We start from the raw sequence: 15,359 nt of genomic DNA, 5'->3' as shown, positions 1-15,359 counted from the left end.
TGTTCAGATGAAAGGATTTGGCATACAGCCAGATCTCACATTGTGTCTGGCTCAAGCAACGTGAACACACTAAAACCTGCTACGCACTATGTGGTGAGCGCGTTTGCCCCATGTCGTATACAGTGGTAGGTACCTTGGTAGCAGAGCCCATGGATGAAACAAGCAAGACTTCAGGTGCCTAATGTGATGTGCCAGTTCTCCTGTCACCAGTACACCTGATGCAGCCCCCTGCAGATGGCTGCCTACAGCCAGTTGCATCTTCAGCTGTTCGTGAACTGTGTCCAGCTCCTCCTGCATCAACACACAGCATGTACACTACCTATCAATCCAACTACTGAAATTTATTTTGAAAACAGTAGGTAAATAAGAAAGATCAAGAAGAGCCTTGCTGTCTTTTAGACAATAATTTGCATTATCACACTCAATAAGAAAACAGATGCAGGGTACTACACACACACACACACACACACACACACACACACACACACACTGAGATTGTCACTGACTCTAGTTCACTCCACTCTGGCTGATGCAGACAAAATATCTGCTCTCCTGCTGGTTCTTGAACATGGATTATAAATGCTGTGGGTTACATTTGTGGTCATACATTTGTTTAGATAAGCTATAATGAAATTACATCAGTAAAATCTGACTCTGTTTTTGTGATACATATGTGTATATGTATTTAGGGCTGCCTAGGAAACGTAAGATGCACTCACCTGCCAAAAAATGAAGCTCTGTTTTTGGAGTGGCTAGTGTGTGTGTGTGCGCAAGTGATGCTTAATCTACTGATGAGGTTGATTTTTATTTAATCAGAATACATGTTGATGATAATATGCTTGAATGATGGAAGCAGCACAGTCATCTGTTTCACAGAGTATATGTTTTAGGGAAAAGATCATTTTGTGTTGCAGCCTCTAATGCAACTAACAAAATAAATTTCGATACAGCAGGGAACCATATTTCAAACAGGTGAAACATACTTAATGTGTAACGAGTCAATGGTAACCTGACAATTCTTTGTTATTACCATCATAATAGAGAATAACCTGGAGACAATTTTGTTGCTGTTGGATTTTCAGTTCTTAGGTTGTACCATGCACATTAATGCTGACAAGATTTTGTTTATAATTAGTAAAGTCAAGCATGCTATATGAAAGAGCAATGTGATGTTTCATTCAGCGATCAACCGTTATTGCAAATGGCTGAGCACAGCACGGCCAAGTTGGCAAAACCCCTAAATTTGCAGGTATCTAGTATGTGATACTGAGGACACTGGAACTGATGAATGTGAGAGAGGGAAGCAGTTTCTCAGGTGCCATACAGGCAACTTCACGGGTGTGCCCAGGAGAAAAATCTTCTAGTTGATTCAGGACTTCCTGATGTATCTCCTTAACTAGGGAATGGAATCAGTGTTATACTAGGTATCAATATCAGAATCCAGGGAAATAAAGACACTGACATTGCAATAAAGGAAGCTTGTTAAGGACACACTGTTACCTTGTTGTTAACCAGGAAGTAGTGTAAGTTATTGTGAGGCAGAGTAACAGGAATTGTTGGAAAATAAGATGCAGTCTATAAAGCTGTCTCTTTGGTTGTGCTCCGAGCAGTCATAGAGATGGGATGTTTATGGAGTGTGTGTTTCAATACAATATTTTTTAACACAGTGTATGAATACTCTGAGGGCAGCAGCAAATCTGTTAGTTGATGGTGAGACGAATGTGGTATGTAATTCTGAAATTTTGTGAACTGTCCAGGTTCAGTGATGTAAAATGCATGGGCGTTTAAAAGTTTGGGCAAAAACCCAAAATTCATAAATGCCTGGGCATTTTTTTTTTTTTTTTTTTTTTTTTTTTTTTTTTTTTTTTTTTTTTTTTTTCTTATGCAACACTGTTGTGTAGTGGTTGTATAAGTTGGAAAAACTTGCTTGAGAGTTATGGAGTAGTTATTCGTGGAAATACATTGGACTGTAAATGTAACTACACATTTTAATGAGGTCAATTGCCAGGGTAGTACATAATAAAAAAGAAAACAAAATTCAAGTTTAAAATTAATTCTTGAAATGAAGTATAGGATATCTTAAACAGGTAGCTACGCTACTGCAAAAATGTTAGAGCAAAAAAGCTTATCTAAAAAAAGCTTATCTAAAAAATTGCTGATTCTCTAGGAATTGACCAGTATCAGAATCAAACGATTGCAGCATCCTCAGCATCAATTCTTTGTTATTAAATCTTCTTTTATGTTAGTGTTCTCATTTTATCTTCACAGCAGCGCACTCATTTCAAAGTAGATAAAGCAGCAGAATAGAAAACTATAGCCTGTCTCAAGTGTCACTACATCTGTCTATAAAGCTCCCTCCATCGCTCCATATCTCCCTCCCTCCATCGCTCCATATCTCCCTCCCTCCATCGCTCCATACCTCCCTCCCTCCATCGCTCCATACCTCCCTCCCTCCATCGCTCCATACCTCCCTCCCTCCATCGCTCCATACCTCCCTCCCTCCATCGCTCCATACCTCCCTCCCTCCATCGCTCCATACCTCCCTCCCTCCATCGCTCCATACCTCCCTCCCTCCATCGCTCCATACCTCCCTCCCTCCATCGCTCCATACCTCCCTCCCTCCATCGCTCCATACCTCCCTCCCTCCATCGCTCCATACCTCCCTCCCTCCATCGCTCCATACCTCCCTCCCTCCATCGCTCCATACCTCCCTCCCTCCATCGCTCCATACCTCCCTCCCTCCATCGCTCCATACCTCCCTCCCTCCATCGCTCCATACCTCCCTCCCTCCATCGCTCCATACCTCCCTCCCTCCATCGCTCCATACCTCCCTCCCTCCATCGCTCCATACCTCCCTCCCTCCATCGCTCCATACCTCCCTCCCTCCATCGCTCCATACCTCCCTCCCTCCATCGCTCCATACCTCCCTCCCTCCATACCTCCCTCCCTCCATCGCTCCATACCTCCATCCATACCTCCCTACCTCCCTCCATCCATACCTCCCTACCTTCCTCCATCCATCCATCCATCGCTCCATACCTCCCTACCTCCCTCCATCCATCCATCCATCGCTCCATACCTCCCTCCCTCCATCGCTCCATACCTCCCTCCCTCCATCGCTCCATACCTCCCTCCCTCCATCGCTCCATACCTCCCTCCCTCCATCGCTCCATACCTCCATCCATACCTCCCTACCTCCCTCCATCCATACCTCCCTACCTCCCTCCATCCATACCTCCCTACCTCCCTCCATCCATCCATCCATCGCTCCATACCTCCCTACCTCCCTCCATCCATCCATCCATCGCTCCATACCTCCCTACCTCCCTCCATCCATCCATCCATCGCTCCATACCTCCCTACCTCCCTCCATCCATCCATCCATCCATCCATCGCTCCATACCTCCCTACCTCCCTCCCTCCATCCATCCATCCATCCATCGCTCCATACCTCCCTACCTCCCTCCCTCCATCCATCCATCCATCCATCGCTCCATACCTCCCTACCTACCTCCCTCCCTCCATCCATCCATCCATCCATCCATCCATCCATCCATCCATCCATCCATCCATCCATCCATCGCTCCATACCTCCCTCCCTCCCTCCCTCCCTCCCTCCATCCCTCCCTCCCTCCCTCCATCCATCCATCCATCCATCCATCGCTCCATACCTCCCTCCCTCCATCCATCCATCGCTCCATACCTCCCTACCTCCCTCCCTCCATCCATCCATCCATCCATCCATCGCTCCATACCTCCCTACCTCCCTCCCTCCATCCATCCATCCATCCATCCATCCATCCATCCATCCATCCATCGCTCCATACCTCCCTACCTCCCTCCCTCCATCCATCCATCCATCCATCCATCGCTCCATACCTCCCTACCTCCCTCCATCCATCCATCGCTCCATACCTCCCTACCTCCCTCCATCCATCCATCCATCCATCCATCCATCCATCGCTCCATACCTCCCTACCTCCCTCCCTCACCCACCACCACTGAAAACGGATTAATGTTTAAGAATACATTTATTGTCAAGAAACATGTGCCAGCTGTTTAATGTATTCAGTAATAATTCAGTGTTACACAAGTTCTGAAAATCAGGGAATTTAAAACGACAGGGAAATTTGGAGGGGAAAAAACACTGGAAAAATCTCATTTTTGTGTCAGTAGACGAGATTTCATGTATTGTTGCTGGCTTGGCACAGGTGAGTACATGCACCACTTCCCTACTCCCTCATTCTTATTGCTTCTCCTCAGCTTGCAGTCAGTGCTGCCCCCTCTTCTTGCTGCAATCCTAGCAGCTGCCGATGAGAGGCAAAGAGGTGTGAGAAGTGCTTTGTTTGGATCTGATTCTTAGAGACTGGTGATGCAGAAGTGGGAGACAGCAGCAGTCATATGCACGAGTTGTCTGAGTGATCATGTGAATGTGTGTGCACTGTCACTTTCTGACAAAGGCTATGGCTAAAAATTTAGTTGTGAGAGTGTTATTGTCTTTTCTATGTGCCTGTTTGCAGCTCAGTGATCATCTTTACGGTGTGTTGCTACCTATCCTCATTAGTATTGATTCTCGGAATACTTGTAAAAGTTCTGTTGCATGGATTGATCAACATGGTCTCATTTCATCAACATGTTGTCTGTGATACGTGAAATAGCTGGCCACATCAGGGAACTTCCATGACAGGCCAAAACCACAAGTATGACCCCAAATCATTCCCCTCCCTGGCCACACTATGGGAGGAACGTCAGGCTAAAAATGGCAGCGGATCTTATTTGCCCCAGTACCTTGCATGTTCGAGAGTTGATGGGGAATCTTTCATGACAATGAAGCCTCAGTTTTTGTTGAGTATTTAGAGGACAAGTTCGAGGAGGTGGACGGCTTGTCCAAAATGAGATCTGGGTCAGTCTTCACCAAAACAGCATCCTCTGCCCAGTCATTGGAGTTACTCGCTTGTGACAAGCTGGGGGATGTTTCTGTAACCATCATGCCCCATAAGAGCTTAAATATGGTCCAGCGTATCATATTTCACAGAGACCTTTTTTTTTGCAGTCCTATGATGAGCTGCGCACCAGTTTAGAGCGGCGAGGTGTACTTTTCGTCCGGCGTGGCCACCGGGGTCCGAAGGATAATCAGGTTGCCACCGGTGCCTTCATCTTGGCCTTTGAAGGTGATACATTGCCCGAGAAGATCAAGGTGATGGTCTGCCGGTGTGATGTGAAGCCCTATATCCCTCACCCATTGCGGTGCTTTAAGTGCTGGAAGTTCGGCCATATGTCTTCCCGCTGTACTTAGAGCGTCACGTGCCAAGATTGTGGACGCTCATCACATCCCAATACTCGGAAGTGTGCCCCGCCTCCCATCTGTGTCCACTGTGGAGAGCACCATTCGTTTTGCTCACCTGATTGCAGGATTCTTCAGAAAGAAAGAAAGGAAAATCGTGGAGTAAAAGACCCTGGATAGACTGACCTACGCTGAGGCTAAGAGAAAATTTGAACGCCTTCATGCTGTGCGTATGACATCGTCTTGAGCTGCCGCCACTACTGTTCTGCCACCATTAGCTCCGCCAGCCCAGGTCACCTCTCGGAGCCAGAAGACTACATCTGCCCCCTTGATGGTTGGGGCATTTTCCTCCCTGTTGCTCCTGCACCACCTACTTCGGGAGCAACACCCCTCCAACCATCTGGGACACCCGTCCCCACTTCTAAGCCAGAGAGGCGTAAGTCTTCTTTGGTTTCTCGCTAGGAAGAGGTCCCTTTGGTCACTCCCTTCCCAGGTTTCTTCTAGTGGGAAAGATGACACCCGTCAGTGGCTGAAGAGCTCAAAAGCTGGTTGTAGGGCTCATCCTCAGTCCCGGAGACTGAGCCAGTGAAGTCCTCCCAGCCAAGGAAAACCAAGCAGCAGCGAGAGAAATCCAAAGAAAACCCCTAAGACCAAGAAAATTGTGGTGGCACCCACACCACCACTACCTACAAGCTCTGCGGCTGAGGATGGGGTGGAGAGTTTAGCGTCTGCTGAGGACTTAGATCTCGCCAGGCCCTCAGACACAATGGATATAGACTGCTCAGGCAATAAATCGGTGGCAGCAGGTGACTGAGGTGTAAACTGCCTCATTGAATGTTCCATGCCTTCCCAGTCTCACGATGTCATCCTCTAGTGGAATTGCTGCGGTTTTTTCCACCGCCTGGCTGAGCTACGGCAACTGTTAAGCTTTACACCTGCAATCTGCTTTGCCCTCCAGGAAACCTGGTTCCCAGCAGTGCGGACCCCTGCCCTCTGCGGATATAATAGGTATTACAGGAACCGTAGCGACTATAATCGAGTGTCAGGTGGAGTTTGTTTTTATGTCCTAAACTTGGTCTGTAGTGAATATGTGCCATTCAAACCCCTCTTGAAGCCGTGGCTGTCAGAATAAGGACGATGCAGGAAATAACTGTCTGCAATGTATATCTTCCTCCAGATAGTGTAGTACCCCTGAATGTATTAGCCGACTGATCAATTCCCTAATCTTTTCCTACTTTTGGGAGATTTTAATGCCCATAACCCCTTGTGGGATGATACCATGCTTACTAGCTGAGGCAGAGATGTCGAAACTTTACTGTCGCAATTCGACCTCTGCCTCTTAAATACTGTAGCCAAACCCACATTTCAGTGTGGCTCATGGTAGTTACTTGGCCATTGATTTATCAATTTGCAGCCCAGGACTTCTCCCATCTGTCCACTGGAGAACACATGACGACCTGTGTGATAGTGACCACTTCCCCATCTTCCTGTCACTGTCCCAGCGTCTGGCACACAGACGCCTGCCCATATGGGCTTTGAACAAGGCGGCCTGGGGAACTTTCACCTCTGCTATCACCGCTGAGTCTCCCCCACACGGTAACATTGATGTGATGGTTGAGCAGGTGACTAGCACAATTGTTTCTGCCGCAGAAAACGTGACCCCTCTCTCGTTAGGGTGCCCAAGGCGTAAGGCAGTCCATTGGTGGAAGCCGAAAGTTGCTGAAGCAATTAAGGAGCGTCAGCGAGCTCCACAGCGGCACAAGCTGCACCCTTCACTGGAGCACCTCATAGCCTTTAAACGGCTAAGTGCCCGTGTTCCCTGCCTTATCAGACAATGGAAGGAGGAGTGTTGGGAGAGATACGTCTCCACCATTGGGTGCCACACATCACCTTCCCAAGTCTGGGCAAAGATCAAACGTCTTTTCGAGCACCAGGCCCCAACAGCTGTCCCCAGTGTTGCCGTAAATAGCGAGCTATGTACCGACGAAAATGCGATTGCCGAGCACTTTGCTCGAGTCTCTGTGTCGGAGAATTACCCCCCCCGCCCCGCCTTTCGCACACTCAAATGGTGGCTGGAAGGGAACTTCCTCTCATTCACTACATGCTGCAGTGCATCCTATAACACCCCATTTACAGAGTGGGAGCTCCGCATTGCCCTTGCACTTTGCCCCGACGCAGCTCCTGGGCCTGATCGCATCCACAGCCTCATCTGACTACAAGCGAATCGTCTCGTCATCTTCAACCAGATCTGGTGTGATGGCGTTTTTCCGTGCAATGGCGGGAGAGCACCATCATTCCGGTGCTCAAACCCGGTAGAAACCCGCTTTATGTGGATAGCTATCGGCCCATCAGCCTCACCAACATTCTTTGTAAGCTGCTGGAATGTATGGCATGTCGGTGGTTGGGTTGGGTCCTGGATTCATGTGGCTTGCTGGTTCCGTGTCAGGGCAGCTGGTTCCGTGTCAGGGCAGCTTCCGCCAGGGTCACTCTACTACTGATCTACATCTACATGACTACTCTGCAATTCAGATTTAAGTGCTTGGCAGAGGGTTCATGGAAACCACAATCATACTCTCTCTCTACCATTCCGCTCCCGAACAGCGCGTGGGAAAAACGAACACCTAAACCTTTCTGTTCGAGCTCTGATTTCTCTTATTTTAGTTTGATGATCATTCCTGCCTATGTAGGTTGGGCTCAACAAAACATTTTCGCATTTGGAAGAGAAAGTTGGTGACTGAAATTTCGTGAATAGATCTCGCCGCGACGAAAAACGTCTTTGCTTTAATGACTTCCATCCCAACTCGCATATATATATCTGCCACACTCTCTCCCCTATTACATGATAATACAAAACGAGCTGCCCTTTTTTGCACTCCTTCGATGTCCTCCGTCAATCCAACCTGGTAAGGATCTCACACCGCACAGCAATATTCTAACAGAGGACGAACAGGTGTAGTGTAAGCTGTCTCTTTAGTGGACTTGTTGCATCTTCTAAGTGTCCTGCCAATGAAACGCAACCTTTGGCTCGCCTTCCCCACAATATTATCTATATGGTCATTCCAACTGAAAGTGTTTGTAATTTTAACACCCAGATACTTAGTTGAATTGACAGCCTTGAGAATTGTACTATTCATCAAGTAATCGAATTCCAACGGATTTCTTTTGTAACTCATGTGGATCACCTCACACTTTTTGTTATTTAGCGTCAACTGCCACCTGCCACACCATACAGCGATCTTTTCTAAATCGCTTTGCAACTGATACTGGTCTTCGGATGACCTTACTAGACGGTAAATTACTGCATCATCTGCGAACAACCTAAGTGAACGGCTCAGATTGTTACCCAGGTCATTTATATAGATCAGGAACAGCTGAGGTCCCAGGACGCTTCCCTGGGGAACACCTGATATCACTTCAGTTTTACTTGATGATTTGCCGTCTATTACTACGAACTGCGACCTTCCTGACAGGAAATCACAAATCCAGTCGCACAACTGAGACTATACCCCATAGGCCCGCATCTTGATTAGAAGTCGCTTGTGAGGAATGGTGTCAAAAGCTTTCCGGAAATCTAGAAATAGGGAATCAACTTGAGATCCCCTGTCGATAGCGGCCATTACTTCGTGCAAATAAAGAGCTAGCTGCGTTGCACAAGGACGATGTTTTCTGAAACCATGGTGATTACGTAGCAATAGATCGTTCCCTTTGAGGTGATTCATAATGTTTGAATACAGCATATGCTCCAAAACCCTACTGCAAACCGACGTCAATGATATAGGTCTGTAGTTCGATGGATTACTCCTATTACCCTTCTTAAACACTGGTGCGACCTGCACAATTTTCCAATCTGTAGGTACAGATATATCGGTGAGCGAGTGGTTGTATATGATGGCTAAGTATGGAGCTATTGTATCAGCGTAATCTGAAAGGAACCTAATCGGTATACAATCTGGAACTGAAGACTTGCCGTATCAAGCGATTTGAGTTGCTTCGCAACCCCTAAGGTATCTACTTCTAAGACACTCATGCTAGCAGCTGTTCGTGTTTCAAATTCTGGAATATTCCATTCATCTACCCTGGTGAAGGAATTTCGAGAAACTGCGTTCAATAACTCCGCTTTAGCGGCACAGTCATCGGTAACAGTACCATCGGCATTGCACAGCGGAGGTATTGACTGCGTCTTGCCGCTTGTGTACTTCACATACGACCAGAATTTCTTCAGATTTTCTACCAAATTTCGAGACAATGTTTCATTGTGGAACCTATTAAAGGCATCTCGCATTGAAGTCCATGCCAAATTTTGCGTGTCTGTAAATTTTAGCCAATCTTCGGGATTTCGCGTTCTTCTGAACTTCGCATGCTTTTTCCGTTGCCTCTGCAACAGCGTTCGTACCATGGGGATCAGTTCCATCTCTTACCAATTTATGAGGTATGAATCTCTCAATTGCTGTTGCTACTATATCTTTGAATTTGAGCCACATCTCGTCTACATTTACATAGTCAGTTTGGAAGGAATGGAGATTGTCTCGTAGGAAGGCTTCTAGTGACACTTCATCCGCTATTTTAAATAAAATTATTTTGTGTTTGTTTCTGGTGGATTTGGAAGAAATGGTATTGAGCCAAGCTACAACGACCTTGTGATCTCTAATCCCTGTATCAGTCATGATGCTCTCTATTAGCTCTGGATTGTTTGTGGCTAAGAGGTCAAGTGTGTTTTCACAACCATTTGCAATTTGCGTGGCTTTGTGGACTAACTGCTCGAAATAATTTTCGGAGAAAGCATTTAGGACGATCTCGGAAGATGTTTTCTGCATACCACCGGTTTTGAACAAGTATTTTTGCCAACATATCGAGGGAAGGTTGAAGTCCCCACCAACTATAACCATATGAGTGGGGTATTTATTTGTTATGAGACTCAAATTTTCTTTGAACTGTTCAGCAACTATATCATCAGAGTCTGGGGGTCAGTAGAAGGAGCCAATTATTAACTTAGTTCATCTGTTAAGTATAACCTCCACCCATACCAATTCGCACGGAGTATTTACTTCGACTTCACTACAAGATAAACCACTACTGACAGACACAAACACTCCACCACCAATTCTGCCTAATCTATCTTTCCTGAACACCGTCTGAGACTTTGTAAAAATTTCTGCAGAACTTATTTCAGGCTTTAGCCAGCTTTCTGTACCTATAACAATTTCAGCTTCTGTGCTATCTATTAGCGCTTGAAGCTCGGGGACTTTCCCAGCACAACTACAATAATTTACAACTACAATTCAGACTGTTCCTTGATCCAAGCACATCCTGTATTTGCCATGCACCCTTTGAGATTGCAGCCCACCCCGTACTTTCCCGAGGCATTCTAACCTAAAAAACCGCCCAGTCTACACCACACAGCCTCCACTACCCGTGTAGCCGCCAGCTGAGTGTAGTGAAGTCCTGACCTATTCAGCGGAACCCGAAACCCCACCACCCTATGGCGCAAGTCAAGGAATCTGCAGCCAACATGGTCGCAAATCCGTCTGAGCCTCTGATTCAGACCCTCCACCCGGCTCTGCAGTCGGTTCTGTCAACGATGCTGCAGATGGTGAGCTCTGCCTTCATCTCGTAAGCAAGACCGGCAGCCTTCACCAAATCAGATAGCCGCTGGAATCCAGAGAGAATTTCCTCAGATCCAAAGCGACACACGTCATTAGTGCCGACATGTGCCACCACCTGCAGCTGGCTGCACCCTGTGCTCTTCATGGCATCCGGAAGGACCCTTTCCACATCAGGAATAACTCCACCCGGAGTGCACAGGGCGTGCACACTGGATTTCTTCCCCTCCTTAGCCGCCATATCCCTAAGGGGCCCCATTATGCGCCTAACATTGGAGCTCCCAACTACCAATAAGCCCACCCTCTGCGATTTCCCGGACCTTGAAGGTTGAGAATTAACCTCTGAAACAGGGCAGGCAGCTGCATCTGGTTCAGCCAGAGACAGTGCCTGAAACCTGTTTGTCAGACGCACCGGGAAGGCTTTCTGATCAGCCTCCGGGGACGTCTTTCGCTGCCTGCCACGCCTTGGAACGACCTCCCAATCAACCACAGGCGAGGGCTCAGCCCCACTGTGGGCAGCAACCGGGGCAACCACAGCGGCAGACCGATCTGGGGACAGACGGGACAAGGTTGACAAGGTTGACATCCCCGGCTCCCCACAGTGGTGCCTATTGGCAACAGCCTCAAGCTGCACGACCGCTTGCAGCTGTTAGTGAAGGGATGCCAACTCAGCCCTCATCCAAACACAGCAATCACAGTCCCTGTCCATTCTAATGTCCATAGAGTCTGCCATCCGAACAGCCTTTACCAGACGGCAACACCTGATTGCCGTCTTTTTTTACCTACGTAAAGCATACGACACGACTTGGCGGTATTATATCCTTGCCACATTGTATGAGTGGGCACCACTCCCGATACTTTATCCAAAATTTCCCGTCGCTCTGTACTTTCCGTGTCAAAGTTGGTAAGTCCCATCCACATCCAGGAGAATGGAGTCCTGCAGGGCTCTGTATTGAGTGGCTCTGTCTCTCTATTTTTAGTGGCCATTAATGGTCTAGCAGCAGCTGTCAGGCCCTCCGTCTCACCTTCTTTGTATGCAGACGACTTCTGCATTTTGTACTGCTGCTCAAGTTCTGTTTTTGCTGAGCGGCGCCTCCAGGGAGCCAGTCATAAGACGCAGTCATGGGCTCTAGCCCACGGCTTTCAGTTTTCAGCCACAAAGTCGTGTGTTATGCACTTCTGTTGGCATCATACCGTTCATCCAAAACCAGAAATTTACCTTAATGACGATCCACTCACTGTAGTGGAGGCATATCAGTTACTAGGACTGGTTTTCGACACTCGATTGATTTGGCTCCCTCATCTTCCCTCAGCTTAAGTAGAAGTTCTGGCATCACCTCAGTGCTCTCCGTTGCCTGAGCAATATCAATTGGGGTGCAGATCATTGTATGCTGCAGCAGCTTTACAGAGCCTTTCTCCAATCCCAAATTGACTATGGGAGTGTGGTTTATGGTTCGGCAGTGCCTTCAGCATTGCATTTACTTGACCCTGTGCACCACTGTGGGGTTTGATTAGTGACAGCAGCTTTTAGGATCAGTCCGGTGACCAGTGAACTGGTGGAGACTGGTGTCCCTCCACTGCAGATCAGACATGCCCAACTGCTCGCCAGTTACGCAGCACACATTCATAGTTCCCATGAGCATCCGAATTACCGTCTCCTTTTCCTGCCCACGGCAGTCCATCTCCCGCATCTGGGCTAACGATTACAGTTTGCATGCAGTCCTTTCTCTCCGAACTGGAATCCTTCCCTTCACCACCTCTACTTGCGGTCCATTCACGTACGCCTCCAGGGCGTACGCCTCAGCCGCAGCTTCATCTGGACCTTCTGCATGGCCCTAAGGACTCCGTTAACCCCGCCACTCTCCGCTGTCACTTCCTCTCGATTCTTGACGTGTTCTGGGGCTCTGAAGCATTTTACACTGATGGCGCAACCAAGCTAGCGGCCATATCTCGTGCTCTTGAGTATATCCGCTCATACCCTGGATAGTCATTTCTCCTGTGTACTGACTCATTGAGCAGCCTACAAGCTATACACTAGTGCTACTCTCGCCACCCTCTGGTAGCGTCCATTCAGGAGTCCATCTGAGCCCTGGAACAGTTCCGCCATTCCGTGGTGTTTGTGTGCGCCCCAGGACACGTCGGAATCCCTGGCTACGAACTTGCCGACAGGCTGGCCAAACAGGCGGCACAGAAACTGCTTCTGGAGATAGGCATCTCCGAAGCTGACCTGTGTTCTGTCTTGCACCGCAGGATTTTCCGGCTTTGGGAGACGGAATGGCATAACAGCACACACAACAAACTGTGTGTCATTTAGGAGACTATGAATGTGTGGAAATCTCCCATGCAGGCCGCTCACAGGGAGTCAGTTGCCCTCTGCCGGCTCCGCATTGGCCAATGTGGCTAACGCATGGTTACCTCCTCCGTCATGAGGACCCACCTCAGTGTCGCTATAGCTCCCAAATGACAGTCGTCCACCTCTTACTAGACTGCCCACTTTTAGCCGCTCTGCGGCAGACTTTTAACTTTTCCCAGCACTCTGCCTTTTGGTGTTGGACGACAGTGCCTCCACAGCAGCTTTAGTTTTACATTTTATCCGTGAGAGTGGGTTTTATACTTCTATGTAGGTTTTAGCTCACGTTCTTTGTCCCTCTGTGTCCTCCACACTAGTGCTTTTAGGGTGGAGGTTTTAATGTGTTGCAGAGGGGGCTGGCTTTTCCGTTTTATTCTCGTGGTTGGCCAACCACTGTAATCTGCTTTCATGTTTTACTCTCTTCTGTTTCTAGCGTCTGTTGTTTTCTTGTCCTCTTTTATTACTTTTAGTGTTCGTTGCCTTCCCTTCGTTCTTGTCGCTTTTCCTTTCTTTCCGTTTCTTGTTATATGTTTCTTCCGTTTTATTTTCACACTTGTGGCATTGTTTAATTAGGAACAAGGGACCGATGACCTCGTAGTTTGGTCCCTTCTCCCGCCTTTAAACCAACCAATTTTTTCTGAGATTATTTCTGAAATTGGTGAGTGTATTTTAAAATCTGTCTTGTGACCCCAATGAAATGCTTGTTTTTGTTACCAAATGGGTTTTGTTTTATCAAAATAAAATAACAACAGTGGTCTTAATGAAACACACACACCATTTGGCTTGCTTTCTCCACCTAAAAGCAGGTCATTACAAAAGACATTGATGTCAGTACTTCAGATTTTTTACTCACGCACTTAAAAATATTGAAGTCCTTAACTTTTTTTCCTTGAACTTAAATTTTTACTTACCCTTGAGATCTCAAAATTTGTCGGGGAAAAATGCTAAGTTATCTGGAAATCACAGAAATATCGCGGAATTTCACTTCAGGAAACTAGTGACATCCCTTTAATTTTATTATGAATTATCATTCTTCAGTAAGAGTCACAAATTTGACACGGATCGTGAAGTGTGTTACGTTACGAATGGCTTATAACTACACAGCTATTCAACATTTTGCGTGCGCACGCGCGCGCGCGCGCGCGTGTGTGTGTGTGTGTGTGTGTGTGTGTGTGCGTGCGTGCGTGCGTGCGTGCGTGCGTGCGTGTGTGTGTGTGTGTGTGTGTGTGTGTGTGGGGGGGGGGGGTGTAAAAAAACACACACACACACACACACACACACACACACGGAGAGAGAGAGTGAGTTTGTAAATGACAAGCAGGTGCCAGTAACATGCGTACTTCCTTGGTGCAGCAAATTGGAATGCTAGATGGGGGGGCGGCCTTGCTTCTATCTTCGTTTGTTTTGTTCTTAGTAATTAAGGCAACGTATGTTTAAATGTGAACATGTACTAACTTCTAATATCAGGAGTACCATTCCAACCCTTATGTTAATTGGTAAATTACATATTCTAGCAGTAAAAAATTAAAGGTTTTTTTTATACATTTCCAGATTTTATGCATTTAAAATTGCTTTAGACATATTCCTGGGCAAATGCCTATTTATAAATGTCCTGCCCACTGGGCGTCTGCCCACATCCTATCCAGGTGCCAACCTAAAGTTATAGGTTAGAGATGGTACTGCGTTGTAGAATGTCTGACACATCCATGTTTTGTTTAGCAAACAGCCAAACAAATCGGTCTGCTATAGTACTTTAATACTGCCTCCTTGAGCTCTTTTGTTTTAGGCCAGTTGTTTAGAGGAATGATAATTTTCACTTACTGTATGAATCTACAATTTGCAGTGATACTTATTATTTCTTAAATTACAGAGGATCTTCAATACTAGAGACCACCATCAGCAAATAGGAACTTCCCACTTCGTGAACTTCAGTGCATTTGCAGATCCACCTTTGGAAATTCCAACAGCGAGTGAGCTAAGCCCTCATGATGAATGTAAGTATAAATGTGCCTCTTTCAATTCTTCCAGGTAAAGTAGGGGATACTATGGAATATGATTGCTATGCCATTTTTCTTGCAAGTGTGTTGTTACGTTATTAGTTACACAACATTTATAGCAGCAATCT

At 46.9% G+C, this 15,359-nt stretch overlaps 1 protein-coding gene across 1 annotated transcript in view; it reads left to right on the top strand.

The window, feature by feature from the left end:
- The window catches only part of LOC126457632 (E3 SUMO-protein ligase RanBP2), a 302,750-nt gene that overhangs the window by 119,305 nt on the left and 168,086 nt on the right, over nucleotides 1–15,359 (top strand). Inside the window, exon 9 of the mRNA XM_050094102.1 lies at nucleotides 15,105–15,228. Within this exon, the coding sequence (XP_049950059.1) occupies nucleotides 15,105–15,228 (124 nt within the window). The remainder of the gene's footprint in view (nucleotides 1–15,104; nucleotides 15,229–15,359) is intronic.

Source organism: Schistocerca serialis, chromosome 2, assembly GCF_023864345.2.
Source record: "Schistocerca serialis cubense isolate TAMUIC-IGC-003099 chromosome 2, iqSchSeri2.2, whole genome shotgun sequence".
Lineage (NCBI taxonomy): Eukaryota > Metazoa > Arthropoda > Insecta > Orthoptera > Acrididae > Schistocerca > Schistocerca serialis.
Note: the sequence above shows the minus strand (reverse complement) of the source record. Positions and strands in the feature narration are given on the sequence as shown.